The sequence below is a fragment of the Jaculus jaculus genome, chromosome 10, assembly GCF_020740685.1.
Source record: "Jaculus jaculus isolate mJacJac1 chromosome 10, mJacJac1.mat.Y.cur, whole genome shotgun sequence".
NCBI classification, from domain to species: domain Eukaryota; kingdom Metazoa; phylum Chordata; class Mammalia; order Rodentia; family Dipodidae; genus Jaculus; species Jaculus jaculus.
Window position 1 is genome coordinate 102,552,976 of NC_059111.1, and position 24,798 is coordinate 102,577,773.

The 24,798-nt window shown below is 40.4% G+C and overlaps 1 protein-coding gene across 3 annotated transcripts in view; it reads left to right on the plus strand.

Moving 5' to 3' along the window:
• Agk (acylglycerol kinase) overlaps nt 1-24,798 on the plus strand; it is an 87,249-nt gene that overhangs the window by 18,562 nt on the left and 43,889 nt on the right. For all 3 annotated transcript variants that reach the window (XM_045160801.1, XM_045160803.1, XM_045160802.1), the window contains 4 exons: nt 9,100-9,139; nt 12,425-12,504; nt 17,410-17,485; nt 23,276-23,368. In XM_045160801.1, coding sequence (XP_045016736.1) covers nt 9,100-9,139; nt 12,425-12,504; nt 17,410-17,485; nt 23,276-23,368 — 289 coding nt within the window. The remainder of the gene's footprint in view (nt 1-9,099; nt 9,140-12,424; nt 12,505-17,409; nt 17,486-23,275; nt 23,369-24,798) is intronic.

Here is a 24,798-nt window from a genome sequence, read left to right on the forward strand (position 1 = left end):
GGGTTATGGATTTTGGCCGGCTTATCAGGAGTACTGTTCACTGTCGATTTATTTGTGACACCTGCTCCTCCTTCCTCACAGTCATTTAATTAATGTCATTGCTAAGTAGAAGCTTCTCCCTTCCTGTATCTTTAGTTTTAGCAAATAATTCTTGCCATGGCTGCTTTATCCTATTGTTAAAAAAATGTCAGAGGTGAGGTGACATTTGACCCCCAAATTCCTGACTTTTCACCAGACCAGGCCTTTGTCCTTTACATTGGTGGGTAGAACTTGTTAAGTTTCTTATGCTTCTGCTAAAGTTTCACTCAGCAACTTGAATGCTGGATTTTGATGCCAGTCTTTACCCGTGTCGCTCTCCTTGGTGTCTTTCTTCTCTGTTACGTCCTGCAGGGAGCACTGCAGTGAAGACAGTCACCACTTAGTGTGGGGTTGTTAATGGAATTTCTTCCTGGCCCCTTATGCTTTCACAACTGTAGGAAGCTTCTTTATCGTCTTGTGCTTGAGAGAGCTTAGAAGATGTAAACGTCCTTGGTAGCAGGTAGCCTCTCACAAGAAGGTCCTGAGAACAGGAAAAACTAACATCCTTTACTTAAATAGAAAGGCCAGAATAGAAGGCCTTGCGGCTCTCTTCAAGATCTTTCACATTCGCCTTGCTGCCCTGATGTTCTTTCTGGCCTGTTGCACGGCCTGCTTCGTCATAGCCAACTTGTGTTCATTTGGGAGGGGAGATTAAGCAGTCTTCCCCAGCAGGCTGCGTTTCCTTGCACTGGATCAGGTGTCTTTTTCTGAGGTAGAGATTGTCACTGTGTTCCTGTGAATAACAGAAGCTCTGCAGTAGTCATTCCCTGCTTGGGAGGAGGGTCTGGGGCATGAGGAGGGCTTGTAATGTATAGTTTGAAAAAAGTCTTTTCCCTCCGTTCTCACATCTCTAAGATTCATTTTTTCCTTTGCTGTCATTTCCACTCCATCCCCGCTGTTCCGTGGACAACCGGTGGGCAGAGCCACTGGCAATGTGATGATTAATTATCTTAGGAAGCCTGGGCCAGCATAAGCATCCAAACTTGCGGTCTGTTTGGTGCACTGCAAAGACTACATCTTCAGGCACCAAGGGAGAGCTGGTGGTAGGCATTGTCGAACAACTTGCCTCTAGACCAGAGGGGAAATGTCCTTCTTGGGAAATAAGATGGATCCATGTGATCTTTCTCTCCATGTAAAGTTGTTATTGAAATAACAACTTATCTTATTTTGCAGTCCTACAGTAATAAATAAAACATTTATGTCTTGGAATAAATTGAGAGCATCCTATTACCTGTCATAGCAGGCTTGTTCATACGCTTTTAAGCTTCGGGCAGTGTCATTAGCGGATATTTTTTTCATTTTCTAATCCAGAGGATTCTAATTTCTTTCTGTCAAAGAACTTTCATTTCAGCACCGCGCTGCTCTTTGGGGACCCTTTCTGATATCACTATATTTTGGAGCACCTCTTGTAAATTGCATTTAACATCAGTTCCCAGAAGCAGCCTGTGTAGTGAGAAAAGCATGGGCTTGCAACTTGGATAGAGTTACTTTGTGTGTTTGATATTAGGGTTTGTGGTTCATGCTCAGATTTTTGACTCATTAGCAGTCTGGAATTTTTTCAGCAACACCAGACTCAGAGTCTATCCTGCACGGGAACTGTTTACGCTTCCTGATATACCAAGAGGAATTCCTCATCTAGATTTTCAAGGGTACTAGATTCATTACACCCTGCACAGACACATGTGTAAGCACAAGCACCCTGAGCTCTTCCTGACCTGCAAGCTTGCCATGACAGTTTGGACTTTTCAGCCTGTACTGCCCCACAGTGACTCTTACTCTTTCATTGAGCACTGTCCCAGCTGCTCTGCTGGTTACAGAATGCCAGACACTCATACCAAGAATAACCTTCGTTTTTCCTTCCAGGACAAAATTCTTCCTTCTGAACATAGTCAATTTTCCTGTTCAAATATTTGTACTGATTAGCATGTTTTCATTGTGTCCCCTCTATCTACAAGAGTGTGTTGTGGGTTGTATAAGAGAAAATGGCAAATTATCCATAATTTTAAGAAGTTTTTAAATTCAGAAAGGCAAGCATGATAAGACAAGCAATTCTGTGTGTGGAGAAGCGAGGCATGGGTAGTATTGTCTTTGTCTCCACCCCTTTTACTCCAAAGTTACATCAGTTACTTTTCATTGTTGTAACCAAACTACCTAATAGAAAGGGAAGAAAGGATTATTTTGGCTCGCAATTTTCATAGGATTACTCTGCATCATGGTGGGGAAGGCATGGTGGTGAGAGTGGCTTGGTCTATGGCAGTGGGAACGTGTGGTGGAACTCACATGGTGGCGGATCAGGTGGGAAGAGAGTATAGCCCACTGGTCAGGTATAACCTTCCCAGGCCAACCCCTAGTGAACTATTTCAGCTGGATACTCTTTACCCTCTAAAGGTTCCTGTAATGGTTTTAATGTAAATGTATGTCCCCATAGACTCTGGTATTTTTGATTAACTTCCTATTTAAGCCTTCTGCAGGTGAAGCCCTGCTGGAGGAGGTAGGTTGCTGGGGGTGGATCTTGAGTCTGGCTCCAGTAGGTGTGTGGAGAGCTAGCTTCAGCCCTGGCTGTTGGTGCTTGCTGGTGTTGGTGATGTCTCTGCTGTGGATGTGTGGAAGTGAGCCAGCTTCTGCCATGGTGGAGCTTCCCCTGGACTCCGTAGCCTGAAATAAATCCTTTTCTCCCAGAAGCTGCTTCTGGTCAGGTGTTTGTCGCAACAACAAGAAGCTAACTGCAACGGTTGCATAGCCTTCCGAAGAGCACCGTGAACTGGCACCAAGTGCTCAAATCATGAATTTATGGGAACATTTCAGATTTAATTCTTAATTTCTTTAATCTAGAAATTAGAAGCCTCTGGATTAAAAGGGAGGGATAAAACAAATCCTTTCCAGTGTCTTTTAGGAGCAGCAAAACATGTAGTTTTTTGAGTGAAAATGCAACATCAAATGAATAATAGAAAATAGGGAAAACTTAGCCTTACTCCTACATTCTCCACTAGACTTTTCCTCTGACTTCCACATGAATGGAATTTCGGTTTACTTGAGGTTCATTGGGTGGCGGTTGTTCGTGTGCCAGTGCTCAGGATGCCCCTTCTTTTTCTATTCCTCACCTACTTGTGGAAATCTGACCCACTCTCCTCGTGCCATTTAGCCGAGTGCTGCCTGCCACTGTAGCCTTGTATTTCTGACCTAGGCCTCTACACCTGGCTTCTTTTTGTTTTCTGAATGGTTGATAGAGCCAGATCTAAACTTGGTTCTCTTCTATATCTGTAATTCCTACTTCAAGAAAGTGCATGTAACCACTGAGCCATCTCTCTACACCAGTAATTCTTATTTCAGTCCATCTTTGAGCGCTGCTCGTTGCAGGAGGTGGCCACAGTCTCTGGGTGCTCTCTTCAGGTCACCCTGAATGTTTACCTGCGGAGTAACTGCGGAGTCTGGCTTCTCTGGGGCCTGCTGCCACAGTCCCAGCTTCAGTCATTGTCCCCGGCCTGCAGTGTTGGTGGCGCCTCCCCGGTCTTCTCCCATTGAGTCTTGCCTTAGCCTGGTGCCTTCAGGCTGCAGCCAGAACGATCTCTATAGAGCCTGAATCTCAGCACATCAGTTCTTTTATTAATGGTTCTTTATGACCCCGAGGATAAAGTTCAAATTCCTTAGTGTACTGCGTGTGTGCACTTATTATGTACGTGTGTTCATGTGTATGAATGGGCATGCACTCGGCACATGTGTGGAGGTCAGAGAACAACCTTGAGTATCACCTTGCCTTCCACCTTGTTTTTATTTTTATTTTTATTTTTATTTGAGAGAGAGAGAGAGAAGCAGAGGTAGAGAGAATGGGCACACTAGGGCCTCTAGCTGCTGCAAACAAACTCCAGACGCATGTGCCTCCTTGTGCATCCGATTTATGTGGGTCCTGGGGAATCAAACCTAGGTCCTTTGGCTTTGTAGGCAAGTGCCTTAATCACTAAGCCATTTCCCCAGCCTCCTCCTTGTTGTTGAGGTAGGATCTCTCTTGGTATTTTCTGTTGCACTTGCCAGGCTAGCTGGTCCACAAGCTTTGGGATTCTTCTGTTTGTATTTCCCTCCTCAGCATAGGTATGCTGGAGTACAGATGTTTGCTCTATACATCTGGCTTTAGATGCGTTCTGGCGAGTCCAGACTCAGGCCATTAGGCTTGTGCAGCACCCACTGAGCCCTCTGCTCCCATATTTGCCCGAATGCTTTTTATTTGCTTTCTCCCCTTCATCTCAGCTTTAGTGTCTCTGCCTGCATAGAGCTTTCTCTTATTCCCTCAGAGGCAGGAGAGATGCTCCCCTTTTGTGCTCTTTTTTTTTAAAATATTTTTTATTCATGTATTTATTAGAGGGAGAGAAAATGGTCACACCAGGCCCTCTAGCTACTGCAAACGAACTCCAGATGTATGCGCTACCTTGTGCATCTGGCTTACATGGGACCTGGAGAATCGAACCTGGATCCTTAGGCTTCACAGGCAAGCACCTTAACCACTAAGTGAACTCTCCAGCCCTTTTGTGCTCTTTTTTATGTAGCACATAGAAAGACAAATTGTACTGTAGTCACCTGTTGAACTGTCTTCTTCCTTTCTATACTACAAGATTCTCAAGGCCAGGGAATGCTGAGCTTATTCACCAGCATAGCCCAGACTCCTATTCTGACATACTACTTACCAAATGCACTTGTTACCATTCCATCATAGGAATAGTAGCTGTTCTTTGCCACTTCATCTCAGCTTCTTCACGGGGAGGATCATGTCCTGTTCATTATACCGTGCCTAGCATTCTGAGATTGTTTCACCAACTACTTTGGGGATTTTTCTTGTACTTGAACTCTTTATATGAATGTGGATTAGAAAAGTTACCTTATGAGGAAGCAAGATAATATTGTAGCTGTGCTATCAAGTCTGCATCTGAACGAGTGTTTGCCCATTCAGTATTGCCTGCTGTGACAAAGAAGAAGCTGTAAGGCATGTGTGTATTCAGGTTGGCCTAGATTCCACTTGTTTACCACTCAGTAACACTGTGCTTTTGGGCAAGTCATTTTCTGTCTGAGCTTTAGTTTTGTTATCTGCAAAAATGAGAGCATCCTATTTTATGTGTTAATTTCTTGCTTGCAAGATAGTTACAAAGATTAAAAGTTTGTGAAAACAGTTGGTACATACCTACCACATAGTAACTAATCACCTTATATATGCTAACTTATTTTCTGTTCTACCACAGTTATAGTTGCTGAAACATTTTGGAAAATCTTTAGGTAGTTTTCAGAGCTTGCTGTAGACTATCAGAATCTAGTTGCCACCCCTATCAACAGATCTTACATCTATATATTCTCACAGCTACCAATATAAAGTATTAAGAAAAAAGTTACACCTTGTTGTAGTCAGCTCCAAGCTATTGGGATGAACGTGCAAACCCGACATAGTTTATGAAAGGAAGGGTTTCGTTTGAAGCTTATAGATCCGGGGCAGTCCATTGATGGCGGCTAGAAGTGGGCTGCATTTCATACATCCAAGCAGAGAGCCACAGTCACCCAGCCACCACCACCAGCACAGCAAAACCAGCAGCAAAATAGCAGGCAAGGGCTGGAAAGATGGCTTAGAGGTTGGTGAAGGCACTTGATTGCGGAGCCTACCAGGATTGAGTCTCAAGTATCTATGTAAGCCAGATGCACAGGGAGGTGTGTGTGTTTGAAGTTCATTTGCAGTGACTAGAGGCCCTGTCACACCCATTCTCTCTCTATTTGCCTCTGTCAAGTAAACTGACAAATACTTAAAAAAAAAAAAAAAAAAAAAAACCAAAAACCCAGCAGAGCTCAAGCACTCTGCATACCTTTAGGCTAGAACTCAGATCCACCCCCAGTGACATCTCTTCCAGCCACCTTTTTTTTTTTAAAGATTTTTTTTTTTTACTTTTATTTTAGAGAGATATATAGAAATAGGTAGGTAGAGAGACAGACACACACACACACACACAGAATGGGGGCACCAGGGCCTCCAGCTACTACAAATGAACTCCAGAAGTATGCACCCCCTTTTGCATCTGGCTTACGTGGGTTCTGGGGAGTCAAACCTGGGTACTTTGGCTTTGTAGCCAAGCACCTTAACCACTAAGCCATCTCTCCAGCCCCCACTTACCTTTTAAATTAAAATACCTGAATCTGTTGGGTGATATACATTTAAACTACCACACACCAGTGTTGAACATGTATAGATTGTTTTATCAGTCCCTAACAGTATAGTATTACAGCCACTTGCATATATAGTGTTTCCCTAGTTTTAAATATTCTGAGTGATGACTTGGTCACTGAGGAAGGAGTTCCTTGAACCTGTCCTTTCAGGATACCAAGGGACTGCTGTATCTTAATGCAAGAAACTTTTTCTTTGAGAATTTGTTTGACTTTTAAAAATAGTTTGTTTCAGAGAATAAAATCAGGGTGGTTTAGACCATTTGGGTATTAAAGCTGAATATGATCATAATGGAGATTTCTTATGTGGGATCTAATTTTGTGGACATTTTGGCTTTCTCACAGATGGCATTGGCAGCGGATTCCATTTGGCACATTAAAGTCAAATTCTTTCGCTTTTGAAGAGCACTCCTATAAATCAAGCTGTATTAATAAACTCAAGAGACCTCAGATCTTTAATACAGTTACTCACTGGGAAGCCATCCACATTTTACTTCTAGCAAGAATTTAGGGAAAAAGTGATCCAAGTTTCTACCACATATTCTCATACACTTTTGGGGGGACTTTCTTTAGCTAGTGCCTGGGAGTCTATATGGATAAAACAAAGGAAGGATGATGTTCTCTGCTCATCACCCAGAGGAGCCAGTGTCCTTTAAAATTCTGTCCTGTATAGTGGGAGGAACCTGGAAGAAAGCTGTACAGGAAATGAGGGGGGTTGGAGAGACCAGTCTGCAGCTTTTACCCATCATTAAAAACAGAAGGTTGGCTGAATGCAGGCACAAGAGGCAGGAAGCATATTTCCAGTTGGGTGTGGGAGCTGGGTGGAAGTTTGCCCAGGCCAGAGGAGATTTCATGACCATGTACACATTGCTACAAAGAACCCAGTAATACTTTAAAACTCAGAGGTGACTGTGGGTTCAGTGCTTCACCCCTACTTTGTACACCAGATAATGACTGCAGAATGTCAAGTAAGCTGCAAAGGGTTATCAACATATTGTTTTTAAAATATTTTATTGTATTTTTTATTGATTTGACAGAGAAGGCGGGGAGAGAGAGAATGAGCGCACCAGGGCCTCTAGCCACTGCAGATGAATTCCAGATATGTGCGCCCCCTTGTGCATCTGGCTAATGTGGGTCCTGGGGAATTGAACCTGGGTCCTTTGGCTTTGCAGGCAAATGCCTTAACCACTAAGCCATCCCACAAGCCCAACATACTGTTTTTAAACATGTGAATATTACACCCTGAATTGACCTCATAGTATATGAGTTGCTAATATTGGAATGATTCCCTAGAGAGATCTGAGATGAAAAGAAAGGAGAAAAGCAGAACATACTTGCAAGTGTTGGATTGGGCAGGGGAAGGCAGCACAATTCCCCTGTCTTCTGGGCCTGGGTGAGTAAAGCAAGAGTGAGTCTAGTTGCCAGGACTCCCCTCCCCCATGAGCCAGACTGCATAAAGGATCAATTTTCCTGAGCTCTTATTATACAATATAGGCTTTTAAGGTCCCAGTGCCTTCTTAATTTTAGTGACATATTATCTTGGGGCTTCATATTGTTCACCATTTTAGTGGTGCTCTGCAGCCTGGCTATGGTAAATAAGCTATCAGGCAGCCATTGAATACAGCTGTTGCAAAGCCATAGATTATTTATTTTCCTTTATTCTTATTCATCCTTAAATATTCAAATCAGAGTTGAAATTATTCTGAATATGCAAAATCCAAAGTCTTTGATGGTATGAAGAATGTGTAGGAGGAGAATATACTTAGGAAAAGAATAAAACCCTTTTTCCTTTTAATAGTTTTTCCTTCCCATTGGTCATTGGTCATTTTTTCTGGGTATTAATTTTCTTAGCTGTTTTCTGGGTAGTACCAGCAATTTGCATGAGAACAGACTCAAATGAGGTAAAGATTCTGGGCCTTGAAAGCAACCAGAGCCATTCAGAGTGCTCTGATGACACATTTGGAGACCTTTCTATGAAATAGATGATGTATTCTGACAGAATGCTTTCATTTTTTGAAGTCAAAATCTTGCCTTTTAACAAAAATTCCATTTATGATATGCATGAGTCTCTGATGGTGACATAAAAATGGGTTAGGGTTTGATAAAATATTAGCAGTAGCAGCTAAACATCAACTTATTTTAGGCAAATAACCTGAGTAATTTCCACTGTATGAGAAAAATCCAAGATACATTTATTAGTTTTCTATTGTTGCCTAATAAATTAAATAAACCTAGTGGCTTAAATGTAGAATTAATATTTATTTTATATTTAATGGATTAATAGTATAGAAAGGCCTCAATGGGCTAAAATACAAGTGTCTGCAAGGTCTGCCAATCCTGGGAGCTCTAGGGAATAAGCTTTCAGGGATTTTTGGCTTTGAGAGGCTGCCGTGCTCCTGGACTCACAGGCCCCTCCACCTTCACGGCTGGCAAGTGCCATCCTTCCAGAGTCATGCCTGCTCTACCCTGGAAAGCAGTTTCTGCTTTAGGACTGTATGGAGTGATGTATCTAGGGGATAACATGGTACCCTCCCTGTTTCAGAGTCTCAAGTCTTAAGCTTGATCACATCTGCAATATCATGTCTGCCCTGTACAGTCACATGTCCTCAGGTTCTGGGATGTGGACATTTTGGGGGTCAGGGACATTATTCTACCCACCATAATATGGGAATACTTAACACAAAGTTTCATTTTGATGTTTTTGAAATGTGTTCATGACCTGTTATCAGGTCTATAAGAAATCTTCACTTGCAGTTTCTAACTCACGAGTTTTGTTTGGCTTTTAATCTGCTGTGAAAGCTAATGTTGGTTCTCTTTTGTTTGCTTTGATAGTGATAACCTGCTAAGGAGAGCAGCCTGTCAAGAAGCTCAGGTAACACTGTTTCCTGTGATAAAATTAAAACTCCTCTTATCTTCACAGTGCAGGAAACACAGCTACTCCGGGGATTTATACAGGGTCTTGCATCAGTGCAGTTTGGCTATTTTCCCTCCATCAGGAGAGGAATCAGGCTGAGAGCCAGCTCCTGATTAGAACGGGTAGAAGTTAAGCATCTGGTGGAGAGCACTGCTAACGCCCACCCTGTTAGACTTGTTTACTTCTGGATGGCTCCCAAGAACACCTAACTGGATTGGCTGAGAGCTGGGAATTTTCTCATGTTTGCAGTTATTCTAGAAGATCTGGCCAAACCCGGAGTCATTGCTGGTTGAATAACCCCCAAGGGTATTGGTTCAGAACAGGTGTTCCCTCCAAAAGTCAAATCTTCTTAAAATTGTTGATTCCCAGTTTTAAAGCCCATCTCTTTATCACACAGATTTGTTCCATGCACACTGTTACTCCAGTCCTGTAGGATTTTGTTTAAGCATTCATTTAGCTGGCTGTATTAATTATAGTTAAACTATAAATCCTTTCAAATTTAAGACTCTAATTTTGCTCTGTTCTCCATTTGTACATTATACCCTGCAGATTAGTTTCTGTGACTTGGTTGTCGTTTTGTTATGCCACTTAAGTGTATGATGCCAGAAACATGCAAGTTAAAAATGACAAAAGGATAAAGAATTTAGTAGAAGGGGTGGCAAACCTCATGTTTGTTTTTGACATGCTTTTATGGATCACAGTGACAGTGTTCATAAATTAATAAATTGTTCTCTTTAATGATTGATATCTAACTGTTCTAAATCTGTCTTAAGAATTTGATTTTATTTTTGCTTAAATGTACAGTCATATGATTTCAAGTTATTTTAAAATCAATTCAAGCACACTTAAAAAGAAAGAGTAAAGCCAGGTGTGGTGGTTCACACCTGTAATTCCAGTACTCAGGAGTTTGAGGCAGGATACTTGCCACAAGTTTGAGTCCACCCTGGGCTATATAATGAATTCCAGGCCAGCCTACACTGCAGTGTAAGGCTCTACCTTAAAAAAATAAATAAAAAAAATTTTTTTTTTGAGAAAAGCCTAATAGACTGCCTTTTTTTTTTTTAAATGTAAGAGTGAGAGAGACAGAAAGAGCGAGCAAGAGAACGGGTGTGCCAAGGCCTCCAGCCCTGCAGTCAAATGCCAGATGTGTGCTCCCCCTGTGTGCATGTGCGACCTTGCACACTTGTATCGTTGTGTGTCTTGCATCACATGGGACCTGGAGAGTTGAACATGAGTCCTTAGGCTTCTCAGGGAAGCACTTTAACCACTGAGCCATTACTCCAGACCTAGATTATTTTTAATTGGCACGATATTATACCTAATTATGGGGCTCAGTACTATACTTTGATTTGCAGTGTATAATGATCAAATCAAGAAAACTATCAAATAAACTTTAATAGTAAATTTGAGATAATTCCTGCTCCAAATATCCTCCTTTTTTCTATTTATGGTGAAAGCCTCTGCTTCTGTTCGGCATTTCATCCAGTGTTGCTTGTCCAGGAACAAGCTTCCTTTAGTATTTTCTCTCCTTACTGTAGCCTTCTCTTTATAGTCTAACTTCCTTTTTTTTTTTTAAAAAAATATTTTTTTGTTATTTTCATTTATTTATTTGAGAGCAACAGACAGAGGGAGAACGAGGCAGATAGAGAGAGGGAGAGAGAATGGGCGCGCCAGGGCCTCCAGCCAGTGCACATGAACTCCAGACGCGTGCGCCCCCTTGTGCATCTGGCTAACATGGGTCCTGGGGAATCGAGGCTCGAACCGGGGTCCTTAGGCTTCACAGGCAAGTGTTTAACCACTAAGCCATCTCTCCAGCCCCTAGTCTAACTTCTTGAATGATTTTTTTAATCTCATGGTATAGTTTCACATATATTCCTTAATCTATTATGAATTTGAGACTTAAATTTCACATACTGTTAAGAGTTCTAAAGACTGAAATATGGACAAGGGGGGAAAATCTAGTGCTATATATAGTTCTGAAATCTGGTGGGCCAGAGAGCTCTAGTAATTGAATCATTTCTGGACACATTCCAAGACAGTATGGATAGAAAAAGAACAAATTATAACATTTGGAGATTTGGTGGCAAAATATTAAGTTCTAAGAGTGAAAACAGGACAGAAAGACAGTGAATCAGTACTTTTTACAAAATAGTGTTCAGAAGGAAACACGTTTTTATTTTATTTTTTTATTTTTTTAAGCACGGATAAATGGTGAGAATAGACTACTGGGGGTAGTAGATTCAGAATTGGTTGTATATATAGTATAATAGCTTTGCATAATGTCCTTTTTCCATTTTTTCTTTATTCCTCTCTATTAAAATTTTGCTGCCTTGGGCTGGAGAGATGGCTTAGCGGTTAAGCGATTGCCTGTGAAGCCTAAGGACCCCGGTTCAAGGCTCGATTCCCCAGGACCCACTTTAACCAGATGCACAAGGGGGTGCACGCATCTGGAGTTCGTTTGCAGTGGCTGGAAGCCCTGGTGCGCCCACTCTCCTCTCTCTCTCTCTCTCTCTCTCTCTGCCTCTTTCTCTCTCTGCCTCTTTCTCTCTCTGTCTGTCACTCTCAAATAAATAAATAAAAATAAACAAAAATTTAAAAAAAATTGCTGCTTTGGCCCAAACTTGCTTCCTACCATCTAAGACCTTACTTTTTAACTTTTGGTGTTTTCATAGCCTTACTCTTTTCATTGACTGTCTATTCCAGTGTGGATACCACAGCAGTAGCTGTTACTTAGTTCACACTTTGAATCCTCACACCTAGTTCTCTGCTTCTTGATTTGAGCTCATCCTTACAGCTGATGGAGAGAAGGACTTTTTGAGAAGTGGGTTTAGTCTGTGATGAAATGTAAAAACCAACTGGTAATATAGATTTTTCATGAAACATCTTAGTAATAAGTTGGAGACAAAAATTTATGCTGTGAAAACTAATGACACCTCAGTTAAACTTCTTTCTTAGTAGGTAATGTGTTTGTAAAATGCTATATTTAATAGAGAAAAGATACTTAGCCTGTGGTAGGTGAAGCAGGGTTTTTATTCTAATACAGAATTGAGGTTACTGTCATTAAGTGAGATGTTTTTGTTATTTTATGATGTTTTGTTAGTAAGATTATGAATGAATGCTTTTTTCTCTAAAGTAAAATATCTGCTGGAAGTAAAATCTTTTAGAAAAAAAGAATATATATGATCACTAGCTGTAAAAAAAAAAAGGGACATTTATTGAAAACATTTCCTTTTTCCTTTTTAGGTGTTTGGCAACCAACTCATTCCTCCCAATGCTCAAGTCAAGAAAGCAACTGTCTTTCTCAATCCTGCAGCTTGCAAAGGGTACTTCAGTTTGTGACTTATTATGTATTTAATTTTTCTAAAGGAAAAAAAAAAACCTATAGAATAAGTGACATAGATTGTGTGGAATTGGAAGAACTAGGTCCCATATTCTTGTAGCAGTAAAAGTCATACATGGTGTATAACATACCACTGATTTGAAATAATGATAAAGGTAATTGAAGCTTGGGGGGAAAATAAAAGGATTGCCTGTTTGGAAGTTTTCCCTTTGGGAACAACTGTTTTACTAGGTAGGTGGCATATATTGCTACACCATCTCTGTAGATAAGCTATTCAGAGTGGTCTCATGGGGCAGAATATTCTTTCCAAAAGGTACAAACCTCAAGCTGGGGTCTTAGAGGAGAACACCTGCTGTCTCACGTGCGGGCATGGACTGTCAAGTAGCAGCCTGGGCATTCTAATGACTTTACAGCTGTCATGTGAGGAGATTGTAGGAATCAAAGTGTGAAGAACCATTGGGCCATTGGCAGCAAATGATGCATGTATGGTCAGTCACAATTGTTCCAGCTATATCATACTAGAATATAGGTCCTGTGTGACAGGAAGAGGGTATGAGGAACCCAGTTACTAAGAGTTAAAAAACATCATATGAAAAAAAATTCAGGTGATGCTCTTTTTTAGTTGGTAAGGTAAATGCAAAGACTTTGGTGGTTTTGAAGGAAACAATGTAATGAAGAGGTTGAAGGAGGGAAAGTGATGTCTTCTTTTGTCCTCAACATCTAGACCAATCGTTTCTGCTTTTCAGAGGATTAGGTAACTAATAAATATGTGTTAGATAGGATACTATAAGATTTAAGCCAGATGACATCAAGATGAAAACAGCAACAAAATGAATAGTTGGGGCCCGATGTTGAGTATCAGATGACTGTTGCCAGGAGTAAAATGAAGCATGGCCGTTGCCTGTCAGTTTCTATAAGTACTTATTGGGAAGCAATGAGCATGACTTCATACACACGAGGACAAATCATATCTCTCATCTAAGAGTTTTACACATGGATTACACAGATACCTATTTTTATTTATTTATTCAAGAGAGAGAGAGAATGGGAGAGAAATAGGCATGCCAGGGCCTCCAGCCACTGCAAATGAACTCCAGACACATGTACCACCTGTGCATCTGGCTTACATGGGTCATGGGGAATTGAACCTGGGTCCTTTGGCTTTTGAGGCAAGTGTCTTAACTGCTAAGCCATCTCTCTAGCCTCCTAAACAGATATCTAAATGGGCTTGTTACTTGCCTGCTAGAATATTTGGTAGGCTTGGTTAGAGCCACTCCTGTGTCCCATGAACACACCAGTAATAATGCATATCAATCACTCTTGCTTAATGTTAGTTCTCAATAAGACTGACATGTAGGTTCTAGCACAACATTATATAAGCAGAATACCCGAGGGGTCAGTCACTGTGGCTTATGAGCAGAGGCAGCAGATCCCTCCCAGTGGGTTTGCTATCAATGGACCGGTCTGCATATTGTTTTGCTGTCCACTAACTCTAAGATGTCACAGGAGTTTATCTTCCTAAATTCTCTGTCTACACAAATATAAACTTAAAACATAATATATACCTTAAGACATGACCATATAGAATTGCTGCCTTTAATATTAAATAAAGTAATGCCTATGAGATGTTAAGCATTATTTCTGTATCAACGTGAGAACAGAGGCTTGCTGTTATTGTGGTTAGAGACTGGCTAGATTTGGAGTTATTCCCCATTTTGCTCTCCCACATTTCCAAGAACTCTTGTACCTCTTCTTTCAACCTACTTCAGTGTGACTATTTGGTGAACTGTATTAGAAATCCTAATTTCACTAACTTGGTGAAGAAATTTATGCCGATTTCCTTAAGGTAAATCAGTTATTGTATGTTAAATATCAGGCATACTTAGTTATTGAAAGTTCCTATTGCTTTTATTTGGTTGTTTTGGGGTTGCAAGTCTAACACAGGGTCTCTTGTATGCTAAGCATATACTCTACCATTGAGCAACATCCCCAGCCCACATCTCTTAAATTAATAAACTTAATTTTTTAGAGAAATTTTAGGTTCTCCTTACGTTTTAACATATAAATGTATTGACAGTTTTAAAAGCGGGTTCTTTTTTATGAGTATAACAGGGTAAGATACTGCCATCAAAGAGGTCTTTCCGTGAAGGCATTGTCTCCTTTAACAAGGACCATCCCTTCTTGTGTCTAGGGCACAGCCACAGTGAAACTCGCCAGCTTTAAAAAAAAAAATTTAATTTTTGTTTTAAAGCTTTCACTGTTTAATTGCACTATTTTTGTCATCATGGTTGTGCCCTGACACATAATCTATAATTTATTGTTCAGCTATTTCATTATATAATACTGGTTTAGAGCTTTAAGAAATAAGATAAGTACATGTTTAGTGTTAATAAATAATACATTAAGGAGTGATTATTTTGTGTGTGTCTGGGTCTAGAAACTGCCGTAGCGCTACACTCTTAATTATGTAATAAATAATGCATTTCTTATCGGCAACACTTGTTTATCCATCTTAAGAAAAGTCTTTATTTTAAAGAGCTTTTCTGAGCCCATGCATCATATAAAGATGTGAATAAACACCAAATGTTCAAACCATTTTTCTTAAACTCATAGGAGTTTACAGATTCATTGTGATTGATCTGGCAGATTGAGATTTTTCCGGAGCCTTGCCTTTAGGAGGTAGATCTGATCTGCTCCCAGCTGCTGTGCTCTTCCCGGTCCAGCAGCGAAGCGCCCTGAGTGCAGAGTTGCTGCAGTGTCACTAGCCCAGCCCTTTGTTGGTTGGGTAAGCTCCAGAAGTGGTGAGATGGAAAGGAGGAACTTCCGTGTAGCCTTTCACGCTAATTCTGATAATCATTCAAGCGTTAGAAGAGGTAGGGATACTTAGCTTGCTTATTATATGCTCATTAGGCTCTTGATGGTTCTTGTGAAAATTGTGTAATCTTCTCGATTTCTCTTTCAGTTCATGCTAAGAACTGTTTTGTGTTCTGTATGCCATTTAGTGGTTATATTGACAGTGAATTTTTTTCTGCATGTGACTGTACATCCTCCTCATTAGTTACCCTTGTGTTTATTTCTAGTACAAATCTCCTTAAAGGTAAAGCATGCATTATTGCAATGGTATTGTGAGGAAGGAGCCTGTGGTGGTTTGATTCGGGTATCTCCCATAAACTTAGGTGTTCTGAATGCTAGGTTCCCAGCTGATGGTTGTTTGGGAATTAATACTCCTGGAGGCAGAGTATTGTTGGGGACGGGCTTATGGGTGTTATAGCCAGTTTCCCCTTGCCAGTGTTTGGCACACTCTTCTATTGCTGTTGCCCACCTGATGTTGGTGAGGTGGTGATATCCACCCTCTGCTCATGTCGTTGTTTTCCCCTGCCAATGTGGAGCTTCCTCTTGAGTCCGTAAGCCAAAATAAACTCTTTTGCCCACAAGCTGCTCTTGGTCAGGTGATTTCTGCCAGCAGTGCGAGCGTGACTGCAACAGAACCTGAGTAAATATGGATGTAAAAGTTAGGGGTTTGATGCTGCTTGAAGTACCACATGTTTTCTTTTAATAGTAGAAAATACTGAAGTACAAGGCCAACTAACTAGTTGTTATGTGCTAACGTTTATTTGATTATAACTATGCCATCCACAAGGAGGGGTGTACTTCAGTTTCTGTATCCCTTGACTCCTGGTTTTAAGTCTGGATCTGAATTGAACAGGAATCTAATACCAAAATGACGTATGTGATACTTTGAAGTGCAAGAGCCCATCCAAAGGCTGCTGAGTGATTGCTCATTATAAGGCAGCACACTCATGCCATTCCCTTTTCCTCAGAATTTACCCGACTACATTTGGGCAGATTTATTCATTCATTCATTTGTGTATTAATTCATCAGCTACTTAGTAAGTATCTTTGAAATATTCAGAACTTAGTCCTAGAAGCAAGTTCAAGGATTAACAAGGACAAGTATCAGGTTTGGCATAACTTCTAGTCTAGTCTTAAAGACAGTTCTGGAAAGCTGTCATCATCGTGCACTGAGAGAGGTGTGAATGGAGCAGTGTAGTAGGTGGTATGGGAACACAGTGCTATGGAACAGTGCCTGGGAGTTTCATACCAGCTTCTGGTTAATTATTCTGCAGTTACACTATATAACTTTGAAATTTCCTTGCAAAAATGTGACTGTCATGGAAAAGAATTTTGGTCTGTCCCCAAGAGGTATAACCAAAAGAGGATTAGTATTTGAAGCTGTTTCCAAAATGTTTTGTTGCTAAATAAGAATTAAAAAGCTGGGTGTGGTGGCACATTCCTTTAATCCCAGGACTCAGGAGGCCGAGGCAGGAGGATCACTGTGAGTTCGAGGCCAGCCTGAGACTACATAGTGAATCAGTCTGGGCTAGAGTGAGACCCTTCCTTGAAGGAGAAAAAAGAATTAAGTTATCCTCTTTTGTTTTCCTTTGCCATATGAATAATGTTACAGTAATCTTTCCCTCCTTCCACTGGAATACAAGTAAATTCTATTAGAATCTGTAAGTGTACCATGAGTGTAAGCTCTACGAGGATGGGAAGCGTGCTCTCCTGTCATGTTGTAGCTGTTCCCCTACCTGTGTATAGTATTCACTAAGTGCTCAGTAGATGCATGTTGAGTAGAGCAAGCATTGTTGTTTGGAGTGAAGTCTAATCTTTGTTCATTCTAACACCACTGCCAACATCTTGTTAAAAGCTGATTCTCTTAGATAAGGGACAAACTATTTCTTTACCCATGACAATGCACATACTGTTAAACTTACTATGCCTGAACAAGTATAGGGAATCTGTGTTCTCTAGAGATGAAGGTTGGATTATTTTAGTCTTCATCTTGAGATAGTATGTTGAAATAATTCTATTTTTCCTTTATTTATAGCAAAGCCAGAGCTCTATTTGAAAAAAATGCTGCTCCAATTTTACATTTGTCTGGCATGGATGTGACTGTTGTTAAGGTAAGAAGGTTTCTGGAATATTTATTTTACCCAGACTACCATAGAGCAGTTGTTGCTTCAGAAGACAGAGTAAAAGAATCAATTCTATGTCTTTTCTGATAATTCATCAAAGCAGTTTGGTTTTCTCCTGGCTCTGACAGCCTTTCATGTTGAGAACAGGATTAAATGGGTGTGCAGAGACCTTGATACCTTTCATATGAGACAGGAGATGGAGTTACCGCTTGAAAGATGGAAGTTGTTAGAGCTATTGGAATTCATTCCCCAAAATATAAAACCCTCTAGTCTGCGTAATTTAATTTCTTGGTAGTTTCACAACTAGCTAAATTTGGCTTCCTGATAAGGAATTGTCTGTGTGAGGATTTTTAAATGGTAACTCCTTAGAGTTTGTGAAATTTGGGTAGGAAAAAAAAGGAGTACAATAAGTTAAAAGAACTTGTGCTATTTCAGAAGAAGCTTCTTTGGGTCTCCACTTGGTGAGTGAAACTTAAGTGGTGTGGGTGGGTGTGTATGTGGAGTACTTAGTGAAGGCTACCCACCTGGTGTTTGGTTAAACTACTTTTATTTACTTGTAAGCAGAGATGACAGAGAGAGAGAGAGAGAGAGAGAAATGGAGGGAGGGAGGGGGAGAGAGAGAGAGAGAATGGGTGCACCAGGGCCTGTAGCCACTTCACATGAACTCCAGATTCATGTGCATGTGGCTTTACATAGGTACTAGGGAATTGAATCAGGGTTGTTAGGCTTTGCAGGCAAGTGCCTTAACTGCTGAGCCATCTCTCCAGCCCTTGAACTCTCTTATGAACTTGTCCAACACTTGGCTTTCCAGTTTTTTTGCCACCAGGGAAAGTGGGGAAGAAAACATTTATCCAAGAATCTACAATGTGCCAGATTCTAGGCATGAGAAACCTTGGGATGATTATGTAATGCTGGTATTATTTGCTCCTTGAATGGGACACAAGGATAAAGCTATCTGAGCCAGGAGCTTTTGGTGATGGGAGATGTTTTTTGTATATTGGATTCCTTTAGCTGTACCAGAAGTACTCAAATTCTGTTTCTTTTTTGTCAAGATTAAAAGTTAACAAGTGATTTGTCCATTTTATCTTGACTTATAAATTAGTTGGCATCAGATTGTTCATAATATCTTCTTTATAACTTTGATATTTGTGTAGAAACGCTATTGCATCATTTTCATACTTTATCTTGTGTATTTCTGTCTCCTCTGTCTTTTTCCTCTTCAGAAGCCTTGTAAGTTTTCTCAATTTAATTAGTCCTGCCCCCAAACCAATTTTTCCTATTGATCTTCTCGTGTACAGGTTTGATTTTGATTTCTAGTCTGTTTCTTATTATTTCTTTCATTTTACTTTCTCTTTTTGGTTCTGCTGTTCTGACATTTTGTTTTGATGCTTTAGCATTAATTCTCACTTCTCTTTCTCTCTCTCTCCATATATATATATACACACACACACATATGTATCATATAACTCTATTTCTTCAGCTATGTCCTGTTACTTATGACATATAACACTTTCATATTTATTCTAAATATTTTCTAATTTCTATCATGATTTTTGCTTTTCCTATGAGTTATTTAATGTGTTTTAATTTCCAGATTAACTTTTTTCTAGTTACTATTTAGTTAATGATTTCTGATTTAACTACATTATGATGAAAGAGGTAGTCTCATTTTTATGTGGATATGGTATTCATGTGTGTGGTTGTATGTGTGGACACACATTTATACATACGTGTGTGCATGCATATGAGAGAGAGAGAGAGAGAGAGAGAGAGAGAGAGACAGAGAGAGAGAGACAGCGCTCACGTGCACGTGCCTAAAGACTACTTTGGGTATTATCCTCAAGAACACAATCCACTTCTCTTTGAGAAAGGATCTCTCATTGGCCTGGAATTGGCCAGTGAGCTCCAGGGGTTTCTCGTCTTCTCATCCCCAGCACTGGGATTACAGGTATGCGCCGCCATACCCAGCATTTTTATATTGCTTCTGGGGGTAGAATTCAGGTCCTCGTGCTTGCATAGCGAACACGGTACCCAGTGAATGAATGGTCTCTCTAGCCCTTAGTCTGTCGTTTTATGAATGTTCCAAGTATGTCTAAAGATAATTAGAATCCATTATTATGTACCATGTTCTATTTATGTCCATTGAGTTATAGCTGTTAATCGTGGGGTGCAAATCGGTGTCCTTTCTGAATTTTAATTTTGCTTTTATTGGTAGTAACTACTTTTAATTATCAAATATCATGTCAGGGTTGTTACAGTTCTCCTACTGTGATTATGGATTTGCCTGTATCTCTATTTGATTTTGTCCATTTTTGTTTTTTAATATCTTGAGTTGGTGTTTTTAGATACACTGTTGTTTGGAGTTCCTTTTTCTTGCATTTTGACACTGTCAAGAGAATAACTCCCCTTAATGCTAATACTTCTTTTTGATAGTCATATGTTCTCTAGTGTTACTAGTAATTATGCAAAAACATGCTAATTTTTGTCTAGTATAGCTTGTACATTTTTTGCTTTCATCCTTCTTTATTGTTCTATTTTAGCTGCATCATTGATACAGGCATGAGAATGAGTTTTTTAAAGGCTCTTACCTTTTGACTAGATCATTGAATCAATAAACACTTTTAAATATTTATATATTTAAAACAACTTATTTTATTTATTTATTTATTAGAGATACAGAGAGAATGGTATACCAGGGCCTCTAGTCACTGCAAATGAGTACTAGACACATGTGCCACCATGTACATACATCTGGCTTACATGGGTTCTGGGGAGTTGAGCCTAGGTCCTTAGGCTTTGCAGGCAAGTGTCTTAACCACTAAGCCATATTTCCAGCCCTAAAACTACTTTTTAATTTAATCTAGTGTGTGTGTGGGGGGCGTGCATTTGCCAGAGTGCAGGTGTGCAGTCAGAAGACAATCCTGGGGAAGGGTCCTTGCTTTCCTCTCTGTTTGTGGCAGAATCTCTTCATTTGCCCCTACATTTGCTAGGATAAGTGACTTGTGAGTTTCCAGGTGTTTTCCCATTTCTAACTCCTTGCTGTAGGAAGTATGAGATTATAGATGCTTATACTACCATGTCCAGCTTTATGTGGGTTCTGGATATACCTTCTCAAGTATCAGCCTTGTATGAAAGTGTTTCATGCACTGAGTCCTCTCCATTCCCCTCTAAATCTGTACCAGCTTTCCATTGCTTCATCACACCCTAGCTGGACCACTGCTTTTCTGATTATGATCCTGCTGACCAACAGTCTGTGTTCAGGGATATTCTTCCTTTCTTATTGCCCACTCTACTGTTCTTAACATCTTGCATTAGTGTGGTGTGTTTGTCCTAATTGAACTAATATGAATACATTATCATTAATTTATACCCACAGTTTTTATTTGGGCTCACTCCTTTATATGGTTCTATGGATTTTGATGAATGTACACTGGTAAGTCTTACACTCCCACCATCTATGTGTTCATCATTATGGTATTATATAGATTAATTTCACTGACCTAAAAATCTTCCAGTCACCCTTCCCCCCACCAGTTATTTTTTTACTCTTACCAAACATTTTTGGAAATGTTATATGGATGCAATCATGTATCATGTAACCTTTTCAGATTGGCTCTCATGTAGCAATATGCCAATTATTGACTTTTCATATAATATTTATGTTTCTCATTGCTTTTTCATGGTTTGATAGCTCATTTTTCTTTCAGTAATGAATAATACTCTTTTGTCTGGATATCCTGAGGCTTACTCACTTACTAATTGAAGTACATCTGATTTCTTCCAATTTGGGCAATTATGAATATAATTGCCAGAAGGAGAGCATGTATATATGTGGACCCAAATTTTTAATTTGTTTGCGTAAGCAGTGAGGCGTGCTCATGCTTGATAGCAGATAAGAGTCTGTGTAGCTTTATAAGAAGCTGCCAAGCTGCCTTCCTGAGTGGCCATACCATTTTGCACTCCCACTCCCAGGAATGGCTGAGAGTGCCTTTTGTTCCATATCCCTGTCAGCTTGTTGTTTCCAGTGTTTTCCATTTTAGCCATTTCAAGTAAGTATATGGTGACATCTCTTTGTTTAAACTGACAATTCTGAAATGGCAGATAAGGCTGAGCATATTTCCATATGCCTATTGTCTATCTAGAGGTCTGGGTTGGATCTAAACATTCTAACCCTTGAGTCACCTTTGTGACCTTTCTGGTGACCAGGTCCCATCGTGAAGCTATCCGGGGCCCACTAAAGTCACCTCTATAGCACATACTCTGATTCGGCTGAGAGGGGCTTGCTGTGAATAACAAAATACATCTCCCTTACTCAGCTGCTGTTGGAAATTTTCAAAGCTCTGTACCAGAAACAAGGGACAACACCAAATATTTTTAATTACAACCCTGGTGTTTTAGCCCCTCTGAAATTTAAATATTCGGATTTTGCCTATTAGTATGTCTAGTGTGCTTCCAGTTGGAAGAAGTGTTTCCTATTCCAATGTTAGTTGCTTTATGGCCTTTAAAATTTAGTGTTTATGTTCAGGGATTTCCATATCATTGGTGGCTGCGATGTTTATTTAAGTGTAGGCCTGCGTCTGAGATGACTTATTCTCAATAAAAATGGAAAGGCTTGAGTGTTCTTCTGTAAGTACTTTGGAATACACCTCTATTTCTTTGTGCTCCCATCATAGCAAACCAATAGTAACCTCTTTCATTTAGCACAGCACCTACTGCAGGCATTTGCTTTTCTAGTTACTTTACATCCTGCTGTCTAGCAGTGGTAAAGGGAACTCTGATTACCCCACCTCAACAAAGAATTTCACTGATAAAAAAATTAAGATCCAGAGAGTTCCATGCAACTCAGGTAAAAAGTAGTAGAGCTGGGATTTAACCTGGGGCTCGCCACTCTGAAATCAGTGTTCCTTTTATTACGTGTGTTTCCCTGTTGGCATGCACACTTGACTTCCTTTCCTCAGATGCAAGCACTGGGTAAACAGTGTAATAGAATTAGCTCCTGCATGGAAACAAGTCCTTTGATTAGCTAATTGTATAGCTCGTGTCATGATTGGGTGTAAATTTATTTATTTTTTTTTAATGTGTATGTTGTGTGCATGCATGTGTGTAGGTATGGGGCACAGGTGTGTGTGTGTGTGTGTGTGTGTGTTGTAGAGGATAGAGATTGATGTCCGATGTCTTTCTAGATTGCTCGCACCTTTATTTACTGAGGCAGGGCCTCTTGTTATAACCTGGAATGCACCATTTCAGCTGGTCTGGATAGCCAGCTTGTCGATGTCGCCACCTCCTGAGTGCTGGTGATAACAGGCCACCACCCGCCCTGCATTCTTGTAGGTCAGAACCCTGTCAAGTGCTTTATTTACCTACTGAGCTATCTCCCCAGCCTCTGGATTTTTATTTTATTTATTACCTTTTTTTTTTTTTTTTGGTTTTTCGAGGTAGGTTCTCATTCTAGCCCAGGCTGACCTGGAATTCACTATGTAATCTCAGGGTGGCCTCGAACTCACAGCAATCCTCCTACCTCTGCCTCATGAGTGCTGGGATTAAAGGCATGCACCATCATGCCCGGCTGGATTTTTATTTTTAAAGGGCTGACTACCTAGTTCTTGGAATCCCTTCTGCTCTAAAAGTATAAAACTATAAAAACCAACATAATGCTTTGATAGTTATTTCCTTAATAGAGTCAGTGTAAAATTACAAAGAAAGTAATCTCGACCTTGGCACTTTTGACTTTGTGGTCCTATGGTGAAAAATCTAGCGAAACCTTCCTTTGTGTTTCAGACGGATTATGAGGGACAAGCCAAAAAACTCCTGGAACTGATGGACAGCACCGATGTGATCATTGTTGCTGGAGGAGATGGTACACTGCAGGAGGTAAGACTATGTTTTTCTCTTTGGAACCATTTTGAGAGTGAGAAAAATGGAAATTAGTTTCTAGAACAATGGCATAAGTATTTATAGCTTAAGAAAATGATTTCCTTTTTCTTGCATTATTTGTGGTATGTATGTGTGTTTTCACATGTGTGAGAGTTTGTGCACACGGTATGCATGTGCATGTTGAGGCCAAAGGTTGATATTAGGTGTCTTCGTTAGTCCCTCTCGATCTTATTCTGTGAGACATGGTCATGCACTGGATCTCCCCCATGCTGGACTGCAGGCCCATGCCACCATTCCCAGTGTGTATATGGGTGCTGAGGATCGGAACTCAGGTCCTCATGCTTGTCAGCAAAGACTTTACCCACTGAGCAATCTCCCCAGCCCCTAAAGAAATTTTTTGTTGTTGTTGTTATTGTTGTTAATATATTCCTTTAGAAATCTGTTCAAAGTAGCATAGCTCTAACTTTTTCTCATGCACTTTTCTTTGGTGTTTTCATAAACTCTCCCCAGCACAAAGCAGGCGACATGGTGATGAGTAGGATAAGCTTGTCCTGCTCTGGGGACTCTTATGAAGTAGTTGTGTTTGTAATGGAATCCTAGCTCCAATTACGAGGACCACTTCTTGTCAGGGGAACGTGACTCCCTGCAAGAAAATGCACCTATCCCTTCTTACACTGTTTCTATCGTATGTTAAGTTGACTCTGGGTACTATGTTTATAAGAAGAGGGGCTACATGTTAGATATATGTGTCTGCCTCCGTTTTTGTTGTTGTTGTAAGGGTGTTTATTTGACAATCAGTACTGGGCACATACTCTGCCACTGAGCTTTTCTCCTGCCCTGCCTTTGTTTCCCTGTGATGTCTGCTCGACGAGACAAGCACCATACACCTTCTCGGAGGGTTGAGAACCAGAGCACTGGCAACATCAGTGCTGGTGAAACTGGAGCCAGAGCTGTCATTTGTTGCTGATGGGGATACCAGATGGTTTAGTCACTTTATGCCTATTAGAATGACCCAAAGACGGGATAGACAAAATGGAAGAGTTTTGTCACTTTGAATCAGTTTGTTGGTTTCCAGCAAACTGAATATATTATCACCATGTGATTCCACAGTTGTGCTCCTTAGTATTAATCCAGAAGAATTCAAAACTCAGGTTCACACTAAAATTTTTTATTTTTATTTTATTTATTTATTTATTTATTTATTTGAGAGCGACAGACACAGAGAGAAAGACAGATAGAGGAAGAGAGAGAGAGAAAGGGCGCACCAGGGCTTCCAGCCTCTGCAAACGAACTCCAGACACGTGCGCCCCCTTGTGCATCTGGCTAACGTGGGACCTAGGGAACCAAGCCTCGAACCGGGGTCCTTAGGCTTCACAGGCAAGCGCTTAACCGCTAAGCCATCTCTCCAGCCCTCACACTAAAGTTTT